Source organism: Syngnathus acus, chromosome 15, assembly GCF_901709675.1.
Source record: "Syngnathus acus chromosome 15, fSynAcu1.2, whole genome shotgun sequence".
Taxonomy (NCBI): domain Eukaryota; kingdom Metazoa; phylum Chordata; class Actinopteri; order Syngnathiformes; family Syngnathidae; genus Syngnathus; species Syngnathus acus.
In genome coordinates this window covers 620,389-638,294 of record NC_051100.1, presented here as the reverse complement: position 1 = coordinate 638,294, position 17,906 = coordinate 620,389, and the positions used below count along the sequence as shown (strand labels likewise).

At 46.3% G+C, this 17,906-nt stretch overlaps 1 protein-coding gene across 2 annotated transcripts; it reads right to left on the bottom strand.

The window, feature by feature from the left end:
• Positions 1 to 1,435: 1,435 nt before the first annotated feature.
• ttc27 (tetratricopeptide repeat domain 27) lies at positions 1,436 to 17,371 on the bottom strand. Of its 2 annotated transcripts, none has more exons than XM_037272722.1 (21): positions 17,240 to 17,371; positions 17,032 to 17,182; positions 14,687 to 14,864; positions 13,771 to 13,900; positions 13,445 to 13,585; positions 12,477 to 12,579; positions 11,131 to 11,289; positions 10,770 to 10,900; positions 10,461 to 10,573; positions 9,570 to 9,636; positions 6,760 to 6,873; positions 6,423 to 6,518; positions 5,217 to 5,339; positions 4,454 to 4,681; positions 4,235 to 4,333; positions 3,842 to 3,894; positions 3,175 to 3,340; positions 2,442 to 2,639; positions 2,252 to 2,363; positions 2,085 to 2,185; positions 1,436 to 1,633 (listed from the first exon to the last, which is right to left on the bottom strand). In XM_037272722.1, exons 2-21 carry the CDS (start codon positions 17,165 to 17,167, stop codon positions 1,508 to 1,510), a joined length of 2,574 nt encoding a protein of 857 aa, XP_037128617.1. In that variant the 5' UTR covers positions 17,168 to 17,182; positions 17,240 to 17,371; the 3' UTR covers positions 1,436 to 1,507. The 2 variants fall into 2 exon arrangements, with proteins under 2 accessions (XP_037128617.1, XP_037128618.1); XM_037272723.1 differs by having other exon boundaries at positions 17,032 to 17,174; positions 17,240 to 17,312.
• Between the last annotated feature and the right edge of the window lie 535 nt (positions 17,372 to 17,906).

The following is a 17,906-nucleotide window of genomic DNA, read 5'->3' as shown; positions in this document are numbered from 1 at the left end:
AGAGAGGAAAGCAAAAGCCACCATTCGGGAGGCTTTGGAGAAGGAAGAGCGCAATAGCTTGCTGCTGAGAAAAGCTTTGAGACCAGCGCAACAAGCCAACCAGAAAGCCCGGAAGGATGGCCTTCGTGTCGCCATGGAGCTCATGAGCAAACGCCTTGACGAGACGCTCGAAAGGTAACGGCGCGCCTGCGTCCAGCTTTCGGGGAAACTGCGCAAAATGACAGCCAAACGGCAAAAAGACAAGAAGGATTTGGAGGCAACGTTACGTCGACACAAAACGCAAATGGCAGAGTTGGAGAGAGGAACATGTGATCAGATCCAGAAAGTCAAGGAGCAGCTCGGCAACATGCAGGAAGAACGGCTGCAAAAAGACGCTCAAATGACATCCTTGCGCTTCAACACTCAAACTCTTCAACAGGAAGTTCAGGCTAAGGGGGCCACCATTGACACCCTGCTGCAGCACAAAGTCAGCCAACTGGCCTCTGAGAGAGAAGAGCTGCGACGTCAGCTGAACAACCGGAGGCGGAGTTGTCTCAAAGCCGAGGCCCACCCACGCAAAAAAGAAAGACTGCGGCTTTGGCTGCTGACGAGTCTTTGCCGAATCAACGGGAGCTCGTTCGCAAGATGCTTTTGCGACACCGCACGCAGGTCCAGGCCATAGCGCTCCTGAGCTACCGACAAACACAAGCCGCGGCCGCCTCCGACGGCCTCAAGGAGCACATTCGCTCGCTGAGGGCGGAGAAGGCATGCGCCGCCGCTAAATACCAGGCGGAATACGGCAAAGTCAGCTCTCAATATCACTCCGTCTCACGGCGCTGTAAAGAACTGGCCTCGGCCGACCTGGTCTTTGAGAAGCGAGCGCTCAGCGCCCAGCTCCGCCACGTGGAGGACGAACTCCGAGTGTGCCAGCTGGAATGCGGCGGCGGCGCTCGGACACGACTCCAAAAGGCTCTCAAAGAGGAGAAAGAAAGATGTTCGGCGCTGGAGGAGAGAGCCGCCCGGGCTGCCCACGCCCTCCGCAAGGAGAGGAGCGTCTTTGAGAAACACGCTGGACAACGCTTGGAGCAAACAGATGCAACTGGTGGACGAAAGGCAGACGCTGAGCGTGGCTTTGCACAATGCGCTGGACGCCAACTTGAGGCTGAAGAAGCAACGAGAGGAGGAAGCCGCTTTTACGTGATGCAGCACCAAAATGTTCTCTGCCTAGAGGGATTAGGATCGGAGGCACGTTATTTATTGGAATCTTATGTCTAGAATCCACAAAAAAAAGAATCGCACACAAAGTGCCAAGGCTTAGCAAAATGTCGCAAATCATACAGTGGAGGGTGAACAGAACACACACCTGAATTGCACCAATTACTAGGTTCAACTTCCAAACTAGAGTCAATTCAAAGTAGCAGTTGAAATGTCCTTTTTTTTTTTTTTTTTTTTAAAAAAAGAGTATTCATATCTAAGACTTAAAAAAAAAAAAAAAAAGAAGCGCAAAGCGACTCCTTTGAATGGGTCTTCACGATGATTGGCCACGAAGTTCTCCGCACAGCGCCTGCAGCTGTGTAAGCAGATGCTCCAGAAGAGCGACATCATCTCGTAGCTCGGCACAGATCTCACCTGAAGCCGCATCAGTGTGCATTTGCTGGAAGACAACATTAGATGAAACATCAAGACTTACTTGATGGACATTTCAAGTGAAACAAACGCTAATGTCTACTTTTTAATGCTAGTCTCCCTCCATTTAGGCACACTTGAAATGTCATCTTGACTGAATCCTACTAAATTGTTTGAGTGAAAGTGCAAACGTCAGTGTTGGCTATTCATTTGCAGTCTGGACCCAAATGGTCAACATCTGCTTTGGAGGTCTCCACAAGTCTCCGATAATGCCACAAAAGTTGCGAGATGAGTTGCTAGTCCCTTTAAAAAAAGTTGATAGAAGGCTCTGAATAGTTGCCACTAAAGTACGCTGCGAGCGCCATCGGTTGTCATGGCAACTCAAGGTGGTATCATATATTTCCTTGTTGAAGTGTGAGCCATGCATGCATATACGGATCACGGCGGCTGAAGGTGTCTTGAAAAGCATTGGTACCTACCTTGGCTTTGCTGGCCAAGCCCTTCAGGCTGAGGCGGGTTGAAGAGAGCATTGGAAGAGCTTCTGCAGGATTCCTTTTCTTCTTACTGCAACCGATGCTTACTAGAAAAACAAGAGACATGTTAACATTGATCTGCCACCGATCACTGCAAGTTCAGCGAGACTCACCTTCAGCCATATCGACGGCTCTTTTGATCACTTCCTTAAAAAGACGGGGCTCCTTTTCCCAGCCGCCGGCTTGAAGCTCACAGCGATGGGCCTTGGCCAAAAAGTGCAGTGCCTAAAAGCCCCAAATGACGATGATGATGATTCTCTCGAAAGAAGCAAGGGGCAGATACTTTTTGGAGAAACGTGAGACCTTTTCATTTTCTTCTGCACTGCAGCTGTGGCCACCCCCATACAGCACAGCGTACTGCTGCCATATTTCGGGATCGTTGCTGTGGCGGGCGCTGATCCGACCCATCAGTTCCTTTAGTTTGGACCGCAAAGATGCCGCCGGCTCACCCTGGCTGTCGGACAACTTTTCAACCACGGCTCGAACTAGGATCTTAACAATCTGCAACAGAGCAAACGGAGGCGTGGCAATTAGTCAAAGCAATGATCAAATGGATTCCTTTGTTGTTTATAAAACCACTGAATAATACGAAATAAACAAAATCATTGCTTAATTAACAGTCGTAATCCGGGGGAACATTTCTTGAATACATTTGAATGCAAATCAAATGGTGTCTGATTCGTCGATAGATTCCTGAAAATATTCCATAGTGCCAGGTCTAAGGCCATTCATTTGAAACATACAAACTATAAGATATAATATCACTATAATTTGCTCATGGTTTATGTTCCATTTTTGTCAAAGCCTTCTCTAATTAAAGTAGCTGATGATGCTGGCTGCTCTCTTTATGGACAAATTGCATTTGCACCAATCTGTCTGCTGAAATAGGCTTGCTTTATGGATACCTGATGCTATTTCCTTGTTTAGGAGGCTTTTTCATTTTCAATTGACATCATATTACATACTATCAAAATGGAAAGAGTAAAACGGAGAATGCCGGTCTCAAAGTATCAGCGGAATGTTCTGGTACATCTACCTGGACGTCCTTGTATTTGTCTCTCAGATCCATCAGACGATGGTAGGCATGGATGGCTTCAGCGAAGGCACCGATGTCGACACTGACAACAATGAGATTTTCCCAAATCTGCCAGTGTTCGTAGTTACATTTAAGGGCTTCCTGGAGGGTACGAAAGGCTCGGTTTCTGGGGGAAACAATTTCACAGCAAATTGATGAGATTTGTCCATTGCAAGGTTGGAAAAAAAATACCTGCAATATTAGGATAGCCTTTCTTATTTTGCTGGAAGTAATGAAGCTTTTAATGTGGTTGTCAATATTTAAAATGACAACCATTGGAAACTAAATCATGACCAAATACTGTGGTGAGAAAAAGCTGTCTGGCACACATAATAGCATTCAAGAAAGTCACATTAGGTACTAGAACTCATTTTGTTTATCATAAGGCTTACTTACTCACATAGTATAGGCTCAAGCGTGAGCACGAATAAAACATGTCTGCCATCTAGTGGTGACTACAAATTCGAATGAACGCGTTTATTCTTTCAGAAATACCATTGATTATTTGAATGGCGCTCAGTGGAGTTAACGAAGCCAGGTGTGGTCGTGGGCCGACTGCCGGTTGCCCATTGCCCTTCCCCGCTCCAAATAATTCCAAATACAACAATCAGCAGTGGCTATCACTCACTTATTTCCTAGGCGAATGTACGCTGTCGAGAGGTTGTTCCATGCTTCTGCATTCTAAAGGCACAGTAGAGCAGAGATATGAGTCTTGTTCGATAAATAGCAAATACATCCATTCGTGTGGTTTTCAATCCGACCTGTTCTCACGCTGCTGAGAACAAATGAAATGTGCTCTCAAAGGCATTTCAGCGGAAAAAGCAGCAAGTCCTAATTGAGAACTAGCGTGAATTTGGTACAATCAGGGCTATTTACACTTGTTATTCATTCTTTTTCTTCAGTCTAGACATGAGAGAGAGAGAGAGAACGATATGAACCATAGATTTATGGCTTTGTCGTTTTTTTTCTTCTTCAGACTACTGCTGTCAGGTTTCATCAGTCTGTTTATCTTGGGACTCACATCTGGCTCCAGTCCCACACATCTTTGGAAAGCCTTGGCCGCTCCCTCGTAGCCCTCCAAGGCCAAGTAGGCACAACCCAGGGAAAACCACACACCGAGCTACAAACGGACAAACATGCACACACGCTCACTTACAGTCGTGCGAAGATTTAGAGTTACTTGTCGGGCCAAAGTAACTCGAAATGGACAACTTGATGTACTGCTGGGAAAAACCAGTACCTGCAGGGAGTTGATTTTGAGCGAGTGTTCGAAGCAGTCCACACACTGCTGGAACTCCTTGTTGCGGAGATGGAGCAAGGCTTTGGAGCGCATGGCTCTGGCGCTGCCATGTCCCGATAGCTCCCAAGCTCGCTCGTAGTACCGATGCTCTCTTAAGATGTCCCCTAGCAGGCAGTACAGACTCGGCGTCTCCTTTTTCTCCAACTCCCTGCGGACAATCTCTTCGGCCTGAGCGCAGGGGAAAACACTTGTCAGGTTCGTCGCGGTCGCTTCGGAAAGCGCTGCGCTTCACTTTACTTCAACTGGCCGGGCTTATGTGCGACCAGGCCAACTGGAGACGCTCGAGGGAGGACTAGCACGGCACGGATCACTCTTTCAAGGGCTTTACCTTATCCAGATGGAAAAAGCTGGATTGAACAACACCACTCGTTTGGCTGGCCGATTTAAAGGCCGGGTTTGAGACTCGTTGGCTTTCGAGAAGACTCCAGGTCAAGCATGGGAGGGAGGGACGTACGTACGAGCTGTGTGTTTCATGTGCTTATTGCCTTGACCGCGGCCTTTTTGTGTCAAATTGCAGCATTTTTCTGCGCTGAGCGGAAACGAGCGCCGCTTTTCGTCGACGATGATAGAACAGCGAGGAAAGGAAAGGAAAGGAGCTTCACCCCGCATTAAGCTGCATTACTGGAGGGAGCCGGCGCTAAAAGGAACTCAGCGGGTAGGAGAGGAAAATCGAAGCTACCAAACTCTTCAGACATTTGTGTACCTTGCCGTGCTGCCCGAGTCTCTCGTAGCATATGATAACATCTTCCCATAGCTGGAGCTTTTCATAAATGAGTAGCGCTGAACTGACGCAGGCCAGCTCTGTCAGAAGCGTCGCCAACTGTTTCTGGAGAGAGAGAAAGGGAACAGGATGAAAAGGAACTTGCTCCATCATTTCTACTTACAGTGGAATTCGGACCTCAAACGGCTAGGATGTCTATTGAAAGGATCGTTTGGCATGAAAAGCAAGCCCGTTTTCAAATCACTGAAGGGCAATAAAAGGGGCCTGTTTTTTCAGGCCGTTCTCCATCAGACAGAAAGAAAGAGCGAAAGAAAGAAAGTGCGAAAGAAAGAAAGAGCGAAAGAAAGAGCGAAAGAAAGAAAGAAAGCAAGCGAAAGAAAGAGCGAAAGAAAGAGCGAAAGAAAGAGCGAAAGAAAGAAAGAAAAAGAAATGCATCACATCAGCGGCTCCAATCAAGAGCCTCGACGTACTTTCTTTTCTTTTCCCCGGGCTGCAATAGGGACTCTTCAATTCCAGCTTTATTGCTGTTATCAGTTATTATAGGACGCCTGGGTGAGCGCTACGGCCCAAAAATGCTCTTTTCCTCTCACGGGCATTCCTCCTCCTTCAATGCCTCAGACAATTGTAAATGACTCTTTTTCTTTTTCCTTTTCCTTTTTTTTACACACACACACACTTCCACATCTTAGGCATATTATGGTGTCTCGCCAGCATTTGTAAAGCTTTGTGAGGCAACAGATGTTGACATTTGTTTTCTAGCTGTGTCGGCATGCAATCCTTTTGCTCATTTTCAAAATATAATTGAAGTCTACATTTGGAGAACGTCAAAGTCAACATTGAACTTTTCTTATCCGGTGTAAATCTATTCAGAACACATTTTGTTGTCTCACAATGGTTTTGGTGGACGTTCTTCCCTTGAATAGTCTTGGTGTTGGCTTGCTATACACGGCACAATGTCTTGAAATTGCCGATCAGAAATAAAACGGATGAATAAAAGCATTGCCAATGCCACTCAATCTGTAATGAAGATGATTTCTACCGAGGTGCATTTGTCTTCCGCATGTTCGATGTCTATGATGATGGCCGCACATGCGGAGTTAATGAGGAGTTCCGCAGCGTCGTCAAATACGTCATCTGTTGTGGCTCCACAAGTGAATGTGTCCGAGAAAAACAATCACACTCTGTTACCTGGACAACCCATCTGGTCGGAGCACGGCAGCAGTAAAATATCTTCAGACGTTCAATCGCGGGACAGTTCTTGTCTTCAAAATGGTCTACTATTGCCTGCAAGTGAAGAAAAAACAACAACAACCTTTTAACAGACAAATAATTGGATTCAACAGACGTTCAACTCTTTCCACCCTACTATTCTGACTAGCTCGGGGCACTGTCAAAATATGATTGGAAAAAAATGCCTCGTCCTTCCCCTCCCCTCCCCGCCCCTGGCGCCAATGCCACCTCTTGGCAGTCAAGAGATCCAGACAAATGCGCTGTCAATGACGAAGTGAAGTTTGTAGCTTACTACCTGAGTTTGCATCATGGCTCTCTCAATACGTCGGGAACTCCCTTTTTCCAGTTTGGTCCGGAGGCAAAGTGCAGTCACCTCCACAGCCCAGAACTTGGGCTGAGACAGCAAAAACTGCGGACAAACAAGCAATTATTATTGTATGTTTTTTTTTTTTTTTTACGTAATAGCTGCAGACCACACTGTCGCTGGAGCTTTGGGAAGAGGAATCAACAATTCCAATCATTTTCGCACAGCTTACTGGAGAATGAAGGTCGAAATGGTACGCAGTTTCTTAAATGCTTCATGATGTTCGCTTGGATCACACGCACTTTTGGCCATGGGCTAAAAATGCGAGTGATGCAGAATTTGGAGGATTATCACCGTGCAATAAGTCTGTCTTTTCAAACATTTGGAAGAAACAACATTCATCAAGATTTATGAGGACCATTTTCTTCTGTTGTACGACAATGTTAGTTAACCCATAAGAGACGAGAATGTTTGAAAGCGTTTTTGACATTCTGCTAGTGGAATCAAATCAAATCAACACAAACGTCCAAATCAAACCTTTTGATATTGGAGCGCGCATCTTCCAAATCTCTTGAAGATGCCTCGGCTTTGGCAGCAGTGGAATGGAATAAAGCGGCTCACACAAACGAGGGCTAAAGCCATCCAGTCCATTTGACAGCATTTGCTTTTGTATTTTGAAAGTCCAGCTTTTTGCTAAGTATTGCTGTCGTAGGCCAGAAATGAAAGACTCCGAGGTCAGGCGTCGGTGAAGACGGCCAGACATGTGACAACCATCTAACCAGCCTGCAGATTGCTGGATCTACGTGTAGACTGGGAAGATGCTTGCTCACAGAGCCAGCAGTATTCCTGTCACACATGACGTTAGCGTGCATTAGGTTGCAACCTGATCAAGGATGCAAGATAACAGATCCAATACTACGTTTTGGGGTTTTATTTCCCCCTCTTACCCCACCACAACAGCCTACTTGTGCGTGCGAGCAACAGAGAGAAACAAAATCTTCAAGTCAATCAGCTAGCCTGGGACACAGATGTCACAAGTATGGTAACTAACAACAAATACAATGAAATAATATGAGAGACATTTGATTTTTGTGTGTGTGTCTCTCATAAGCAACAGAATGATTTGGCATCAATGGATTCCAGCTGGACCTCCGGAGACCTGCTGTTATTCAATTTTAATTTCCTGTCCTGACAGGCAGTCTTATCAGCCTGGACAGATTCAGGATCGTCAGCGTCTACGCCAAGCGCGTTATCCGATTTCTTTGTTGAAACGTCTCCAGACGAACAATATGTCTCCGAGTGAGATCTGTTGAATTAAAGAGTCGAGCGAGCTTGTCTTCCAACGTTTATCACTTCCACTTTAGTTTTCAGTGATGGAAGTTGACTTGGGTCCCTGACGCTCAAGTGGCATGGATAATAACTTGAAGACATCAGGAACGCCTCATCCCGCCAACATGACCTCACAATGACCGGAGTCGGAAGACAATGGATTCATGGCTTTTGCAGCTGCTCCAAGTAATCACCGCTCTCTCTCTCTCTCTCTCTCTCTCTCTCTCCAGTCACACTTGAACACAAATTACAGTGGAGTCTCCAAAGGCAAAGACGAGTTGGTAAGCTATTTGTTCTGCATTTTTTTCATACGAAATAATGGCAGCAAAAAAAAAACAAACAGAAAAATCCAGGGTCTTGCCATTTTGTGATGTCATCCATAACTCTGTCTACTATGAACTGTAGCTTTTGGCAACAAGAAAAGAAAAGAAAAAAAAAATCACGCCTTTTTCTCCTCAAATCTAGTGCTTCTTTTTTTATCCAGTTTTTGGATGCCGGCTGAACTGAATTCTTATGTGACGTCAGCATGATGGACCATCCAATTCAAAGGTTGTGCACAATTTCTTCAAAATTGGATTCAATTCCAAATTCAGCTGTATTCAACACTTCTGTAGCCTACATCAAATATTTCAGTTTGATCAAATGTTCTGCTAAACCAAATGAACTTGCCAAGTTGCTACAACGATGGATTTGAGAATAGAGCTCAGTCTCGGAGCGCCTGTCCGCTTCAAGTGAAAAGGAACGTTTTATGGAAGGCACCGGCAACTCCATGCTCTTCACTGTGAGGGAGGGCAATCAAATATTCAAGATTAAAATGCCAGGGAGAGCAATTTAGCAAAGCAGCTGTATAAACATGTGGACTCGGACCATTTTCAAGTGTCATGCTCCACAGGGAATTGTTATGAAATAGGCTGCATGTCGCCTCTCAACCACCACCACCACCACCAGCAGCACCAGCAGCATGAAAGGGTTACAATGAAGGACTCTGGACCATTTTTCATTCTTCACAATTTTTGGATTTAACAGCCGTCACCTACAGTCCACGTGTTAACAACTAGAATAAAAGAAGCCGGATAGAAGAGATCTAAATCTAATAAGAGCCTACATAAGCGTGACAAATGACAACCAGGCCCGCTGAGACTCAACAGAGACATCATTATCTGAAGACAAAAAAGAAAGACATTTTCCACACTTACTGGAAATTGCATGGCCAAAGTGAGACAGCCATTGCAAAATCTTACTAAAGTCAAAATAAAACTTCAAAGATGGCGTGCAATCACTTTTGTCTTTGTGTATTGCCGACTTGGTGGCTGTCTTACCGTACAGCAAGATTTATTTTGCAAAAAGAGGATCTTCTGTCAAACAGACACAGGCACGCATGCACGCACGCGCGCCAGCAACAATCTTACCCTTGGATGGTGACATAAAACAATTGAAAATCTACAGATGTTAATACGATGAAAGGTACTTACTGATGTGAAAGCCAGAAGTTCCTCTTGCGTCAGTTTGTGCACAGGATTATTCTTGTGAAAATCTGTACTGTAAAACACAATATGCACAAAAGTGCATAGCGGGGTCAAATATTGTCCAAGAGGAAAAAACGTACAATAACAGATTAGTCAGTTTCAGGCCAAAAAGAGAACAGCCGTATTATAAAACAGCCCAATGTGTACGTGTGCGTGCGTGCGTGCGTGCGTGCGTCGCCATAAAATGACATGACAACTCTGATGCTCATCCATCGCCAAGCAATCTCACAGGCTTCTTTCTCGATTGACCTTCACTCCACTTTCTACTCGGCCTCTCCAGCTTCTCGTTGATTTTTAAACACACACCTATTGCTTGTCTTCTGTGTGTGCGCTTTAGTATAAAAGCCTCCCTCGCTAGGAAGTTTGTTGGGTTTTTTTTTTCCTCAGTCTTTAACTCTCAACACTCTTAGTGCTGTTTCAGGTTTTCACCTTTCGCCACCTAATTGATTACTTTCCCATCGCCAAGACTGCAAAGTGCTTTCCCCGGCCGGATCTTGGTGTTCAAAAATGAACTGTGAGCGTGGGCGTCCGTCCGTCCGTCCCTCCGTCCGTCCCTCCATCCATTCATCCACCAATTCCTCCCTCCCTCCCTCCAACCAGGAGGAGCATTTTCTATGAATTCTTCATCACCACATCTAGACCAGACAGCATTCTTTTCCGGATGTATTTTTGTCACGACATATTGAATCAGTCCAAGGCACAAAAGGAAACTTCATTAACTTTGAGGAATGTGTCAATAAATGAATCATAAAGTGCACGACACAACAACTCGAAAGTCGCCTCTAAAAGACACAACGTGCTGCCGGTGTGTGAACTCGTCATTTCTTGTCGACTTACCAGATTCCCAGGATGACTGCCTGCTCCTCGGCAGTGAGTTCCGGCACCTCGTACTGCTCTGGCTCTGCTAAATGAATCTTGTCCAACACGGTGTCATCCCCGAGATTGCAATCCTGCAAAAATATCAATAAATCAGAAGGATGTCAGACTGCATTTGAGAAGGAAACGAGTTTGAATTTTAAGAGGAACTCATGCTGTTTTGTGAATCACATTAGAAGTTGTACTCAGATCTTCATTTTGAATGACACAAATTGAACAAAGCATAAATTCCAAGGAAATCTGTAGTGTGGCCACACCATCGTAGCATACCTTGGGCAGTAGGGCTTGTGGCGTTGGTGAGGGACTTGCAACACATTGATCCTGATTCTCCTTTCTCTTTACCTCAAGGATGAGCTGAGCCAAATACTTTTGCTGGAAATAGGTACGTTTTCCCAAGGCACCTTTATTTACAACAACAAAATATCAAGGGTATTGTATTCAATCAGTTGAAAATGGGGAAAAAAAAAAATCATAAATAAATGGAGTTATTCATGCTATTTTACATCCGATTCATTGATTAATCGACAAAATAATCCACGGATTGATCATTTTTGAATGTATTAAAATAATCATCAGTTGCAGCCCCAGTTGTGATAAAAGAAGAAGAAGAAAATATTTCTAAACATCATACCGGTCGTGTTGATATCAAGCATTGAGAGCTCCTGGGCTTTCTTAATGTGTTCCTTGGCAGCCTGGTATTCAAAGTAGGTCAGACTACAATAAACACACTCCAAGTGGAACTGGATTGCCAGCTTTCTCTGCTCGGTGAACAGAGACTCGCATTTCAGCACTGTGGGGAAGGAAGAGGAAAAAGGCAACACAACCAAAGGTCTGTCAGTACATTTCTTTCCAGAGAAATCACTCAACATTCTGGACATTTGTCGTTTTCCTGATATCCACAGTACAAAAGGTTTGGCGTCGCGTGTTTATGCACCAGACAACTGTTGAGTCGCAGCAGATTTTTGAGGAAGCTGGAAGCGGGTGCCTGCCTGCCTGCCTGCCTGCCTGCCTGCCTGCCTGCCTGGCTGCCTGGCTGCCTGCTTGGCTGCCTGCCTGGCTGCCTGGCTGCCTGGCTGCCTGCCTACCTGCCTGCCTGCCTGCCTGCCTGCCTGCCTGCCTGCCTGCCTGCCTGCCTGCCTGCCTGCCTGCCTGCCTGCCTGCCTGCCTGCCTGCCTGCCTGCCTGCCTGCCTGCCTGCCTGCGTGGCTGCCTGCGTGGCTGCCTGCGTGGCTGCCTGCCTGCCTGCCTGCCTGGCTGCCTGCCTGCCTGCCTGCCTGCCTGCCTGCCTGGCTGCCTGCGTGGCTGCCTGCCTGCCTGCGTGGCTGCCTGCCTGCCTGCCTGCCTGCCTGCCTGCCTGCCTGCCTGCGTGGCTGCCTGCGTGGCTGCCTGCCTGCCTGCCTGCCTGCCTGCCTGCCTGCCTGCCTGCCTGCCTGCCTGCCTGCCTGCCTGCCTGCCTGCCTGGCTGCCTGCCTGCCTGGCTGCCTGCCTGCTTGGCTGCCTGCCTGGCTGCCTGCCTGCCTGGCTGCCTGCCTGCCTGCCTGCCTGCCTGGCTGCCTGGCTGCCTGCTTGGCTGCCTGCCTGGCTGGCTGCCTGCCTGCCTGCGTGGCTGCCTGCCTGCCTGCGTGGCTGCCTGCCTGGCTGCCTGCCTGGCTGGCTGCCTGCCTGGCTGCCTGCCTGCGTGGCTGCCTGCGTGGCTGCCTGCCTGCGTGCGTGGCTGCCTGCGTGGCTGCCTGCCTGCCTGGCTGCCTGCCTGCCTGCCTGCGTGGCTGCCTGCCTGCCTGGCTGCCTGCCTGCCTGCCTGGCCGCCCGCCCGGCCGCCGGCTAAGTAGAAGCATCTTCCGCAGTTGCCGGGAGCAAAAACCCGGGCATGACTTGAACTTCCGGAAGGTACAAATAAAATAACGTCGCCAACAGTACATGTATGTAATGAGTGTGTACATTACTATTAGTTGAAAGAACTTCATTAGAAAATGCCAACCTTTTTCTATGCTCATGAGAGACAAGTGGAGGAGCTTCTGAGAACATGCCTCCAGGATTTGTTGGTGGAGGTTGATGTAGCGTAGAGTCCACCAGGAGAGAAGCTGAAACGTTTTTCAAAATAAAGAAATTACAATGCTTCATACATGATATACACTTGATTAAATGAAATGCACTAAGGGCCAACAGACTCCTTCCCTAGTGTTGTTTTGGTCACACTGTCAAGAAGTGTCCACCATCTTTAAAAGAAAAAAAAACAATACCCTGAGAATAAAGAGTATAAAAAGAGGACACCAAAATGCAAATAAACCAAAACATATCCGACTGCAATTTGGAAGAATAAGCAAAGAGCATACGTATGTGTGCATATTTGTGTGCTTTAGTGGTAGTGTAAAGCTTTAAAAGCTCGCCCAATTACCCCAAGCTTGGCAGACAACAGCAGTATGAATTCATTTCCTTCTGCTCCATTCGTATCTAAAGAGCACATTAACACGGAATCACGTCTGACAGAAAATCACTGTTGCACTTGTGTGCACATCGGTGCTGCTGATGTCAGATTAGGGCGCTTGACAATTATTCTCAGCCCCGTGACTTGAAATCGATTTGCACTCACATTAGGAATGATTTACGGCTTGCTGAGCATGGCAAAAAGTTGCCATTTGCACTTTCTTCAGTTATGGTATTAACGCATAGGGAGGATGAAATGGAGGACGTAAAATGCCATGGAAAGACTTCCTCCGAAATGACAAGATGTCATTAGCTGTTAGCCGAGTGGACGTTCTTGTGGGGCGGATGAGCTACTTCTCACGTACGTGAGAATATTGGAGCTTCCCATCTCGACTATCTGTGGTGGCAGGTTGGTCAAAAACTTAGATCATGATGCTCAGATATAATTAACCCTCAGTCCAAAAAAAAAAAACGAGATGAAAAATTGAACATACACACAGCGTTGTAAAGCAGTGATTTTACCTGAAGTTGTTCCATCTTGGAACAGCATTTGGTGAGAATGACCCTCGCCAGCAGGAGGAGGAATGGGTTGGCCACCAGGCTGTACACAGACTCCCCATCCAGGAGCAGGAAAGCGTGGATAGCTTCTACCGTGGACTGAGGCTACAATACAAATTGCATTGGAAAAGGCACCATCAAGTTTACTGCCCAAAAAAGATCCAATCTGTGATGGTCCATTGTCCATGTCCATCTAATCTGGCCGGCCGGGCCTTCAAAAACAGTCGTGCTGGATGATCGCATTTATACGCAAGCACTGGGACTGCAAATAGCTGAAGTGCAATTTCTACCTGAGGAGAGAGCAAGGCCGGAGGCAGAAGGTCAGAGACAGGAATGGAGAGTGGAGGACCGGTCCAGTTGCTTTGGACAAACATGTGGAGGCAAGACACTGCCACCGTCATCACCAGCAGTTCTCTGGGGCTGAAAAGAGAAAAGTTTAGAGGTTACTTCAGGGAGTTTTAAAAAGACTTGGTGACGTTTCAGCTGCCATTTCACTTTATGGACAATTAAAAAATTGGGAACAAGTGACGTGCTTTGCTGCCTCCCTATTTTCTTCCTTTCTACATTGATGGAGGGTGATGGAGGAAAGGAAAGGAAAGGAAAGTGAAGTGAAGCAATCATTATAAGCCAAGAGGAGGAGCAATATGTGTCACATTTATTTTATTCATGAGTTTTAGAGCTAGCGTGAGGAAGAGAGATGTTAAGCTGTGCTTCTTGAGAATTAATCATTCATGACTAAAGGAATCGAGACACTTAATAGGAGCCAACAAACACCCTTGAGATCAGCTCAGCTACTTCCACCTCATTAGGTCATTATGGATATTTTCCGTCATCAACTGCAAGAAACATACCGGACGGAGTCAAAATGCGAGCGGTCGTGAAATTTGGAAATTGATCACATTTGGTAGTTCACGCGAGTCACATTAGATTTCGGAGCTCGCAAATCGTGAAAGACTTCAAAGTGCTTCGCAAAAGCTCCGATTTTTGGAAGGCCAAGAGTGACTGGCAAACTTACAATGCCTTCTTTAACAGAAGGCTACAAAGCATTCTGGCCATATTTGTAAGCATGTTTTCATCAAATGCTTTGCAAAAAAAACCCAGGGGAGCTACAAGTTGCGCACAATTTCAAACCCTACGCTCAAATGCTTCGCCACAAAGGGCACGTATATTTTGGGGCAGCAAGAAAAGGAAGAAATGATACTTTACCTGCCGGTTTGATCCCCATCTGCGCTCAGGTACGAGAGGACGCGTCTCTCTAAATAGGCCTCAATGCTCTCGCCCTCGTGACAGCTGCCATCACCAGTAAGCAGGGCCAGCACCTGAGGGCTTCTCAAAACTGCCTCAAAGTCCCCATTCATCAAGGACTCCAACAAAGAGCCTAGCTCTAGGAGAAGAAAAGAGGGGGGGGAGCATGACTTCAAATTCAGAACACTTGAGGTTGTCAATTCACACCAGTGCAAATTCATTCCCATTTTTAAATCACCCTAAAAAAGAAATCAGCTTCTGGTTTGCGGATTTCACTGACTGCAGGTATTTTCTGGAACCTACTAAACAAGGGAACACGGTGCATGATTCTTTTTGGATGTTATCATTTGCCAGAGCACATGAATGTGTTGCTGCACCATCAAGTCATTTTCACCATCAATTCATGGACTGGCCGTTTACGATGACCATCAATTTTGGATTTTTCCTTCACATCTGACCGCATTAACATCATGATCTTTGACGTACACGCTTGGCTTTAAGGATCTGCAGCTCGCGGTGTAGTCGAAGAGCAGGGGAGAGGAGGATGAGGCCAGGGAGAGAGAGAGAGAGAGAGACAGAGAGAGAGCGAGGCGCTTTGGCTTGATGAGGTAGAAAGTGAAAGCCTGACGAATGGCCAAGTGTTTAATAACATTTCAGCTATTCTCCGTGTCTGCTGATGAAATGGCAGCAATTATGGAAAACAAGGCCGGGGTCCTCAAATTACTCTATAATTCAGAACAATTCAGAGAGTGCAACGGGGAGCGAGCAGAATTTGCAGCCGAATTACCTGCGAGGTCCAAAATGAACAATGAAAGAAATCTCTGCAGACACTTCAATCCACGAGCCTTCATTAAGAAGCCAAGTGCACAGTCAACGTGTGTCTGGTGCTTTCCATCCATCACTTAATACGTAGCCTTGGTTTCATCCAGAGCAATCTGTGCTGAGATCATATTCGGAGGCTTGACCTTACTGACCAAATTCCAGCTCAAGGGGAAAATAAATAGAGCTTGATATTCAAACACCAGTCAAAGTCAAGACAGACTAATGAGTTATTACAATGTTTCCAATTGGTCATATTTGGACATTTTTTTCACTCGCCGTTCAGCTTCAATCAATTCCAGATGAGGTTTTCTTTTTTTTTGTTTGGCTTGGAATATAGCGCAGCTCTGGAAGCACGGACATTTTTCCAGACGTCCTTCCAGACATCCTTTTGACAATTATGTTGGAGAATCTTGTTAACAAGTCGCTCCAAAATATTAGTAGGAGGAAATCAAACTAAAGTACATTCTTACGAGCTAGCAACTTACTTCAGTGCAACCATTTCTTTTTTAAAAGAGCAATTCCCACCAGTATGACCCAGCATCTTTCTAGTAGTATGCAAAAGAAAAATATGAGTCCAAAAAATATCATTCAAAAATAATAAATCCGTCCATCCACATTTTGGGAAAAATAGTTGCTTGAAATAAAAGCAAAACCATTTTTACGCTTTACTTGGCCTTCATGGTCATCGTGAGGGGCGGTCAGAGACTGTGGAAGGAAGGAAGGAAGGAAGGAAGGAAGGAAGGAAGGAAGGAAGGAAGGAAGGAAGGAAGGAAGGACTGACAGGGTGTGGCCCGTGGGCATCATTTGCCCAGGATGTGGCCCATGGGCATCATTTGGCCAGCTCTACTTCCGGTCGGACGAAATGAAGCTCCTCCATAGTTCATTGGCACTATGATGCAATATTGCACTTTCCATGTCTTTAGCGAGAGTAATTATTAGTTTTAATAAAGGATGATCAATAAAATCCACAAAAGTTAACTAGTATCCAATGTTGCGAGCTATTTGCTTGATGGAGTGCGGTGACACTTTTCTAATGCAGAAAAAGGATGCCAAAGGCTGGGGGAACAAGCGTAACAGCTTCACAAAGCGCACTGGAATGATTCAATCAGGAAGAAATCAGGTATGTCAGCTTATTCAAAACCCAAACAGCAGTCACACGCGTGCATATACATTTTGGATGGATTGCTATCAACGAGATATATATATGGCCATTAGTTAAGTAGGCGTTGTTCAATCCGTGAATTATTGAACGGAATCAGGCACGACCTCGTTCATCGCGTCTTAGTAAACACAAGCCCCAGGAAAGTCAATGAGTTTTTGTTTGGTTTGGTTTTTCGTTTTCAATCGGGGTGCTTGCAACAGAACATTGCTTGATTGTACACTCGGGCGGACCTACCTCAGACTAAATCAGAGAAACAAGTGTGCCTGCCTGCGTGTCAAGGCGTCCAGTCCCTGACGACAGGGTTGATGTTTTTGGCTCTCACCTGGGATGCTGTAGATGTCCTGTTTCCATGCCGTCTCCTCACAGGGTGTTAGAAAGCCTCTGAGGATGGCGAGCTCCACATCGAGCGACATTTTCACAGCCACAACTTCCTGATCTGCTCTCACTCGCAACACCATTTAATTGCTGCAATGATGTTTATCCGTCAAAATTCTCTGCCAGCCAGATATAGTATGATCATTTGCACATACCATGTGTAGCGTGAGCCGTCCGTCAGCGGGCAGCCATGACAGCTGCGCGTTGCATTGTGGGAAGGTGACAACAGCACAGACAGACAGGCAGACAGGCGGACAGACAGACAGGCAGACAGACAGACAGGCACAACACCGCACCGGACGTAAGCCCCGCTACATCGTGGTTGATCGTTCGCGTTTTTGCGGTTTAAAAAACAATACAACATAAAAGACGGCAGGCGTGACCGTGGAGATGCAGAATAACTAACAAGATTAGGATGCTGTTTCTCCGTTTAAATTAATCCAAATAGCATCATTGTGTTCCAAACCCCTTTTTTGTTCGGAACTTCCTCCAAACACTGGCTTCCTTCCTTTCACACCTTCAAACATATGCTGCACCCTTGTGTATGCATGTACTGTAGTCAGCTAGGCTGTGTCGCGGCCAGACATGTCGGACATGTGGGACAGACAGAGAGGTCACGACACGCTTCTTTCTGCCTGTCATTGACGATCAAGACTTTCCACTGCACCGACGGACGGGCGGACGGACGGCACCATCTCCAGGCAAGGGAGCAGCTTCAGTGACAGGCTGCCCCCCACAAATGACAACCTCCTTCCTTTCTCAAGACTAAAAGGAATCAAAAGACAGATTATACTTGAGTATCTATCCTTTTTACTTTCAATC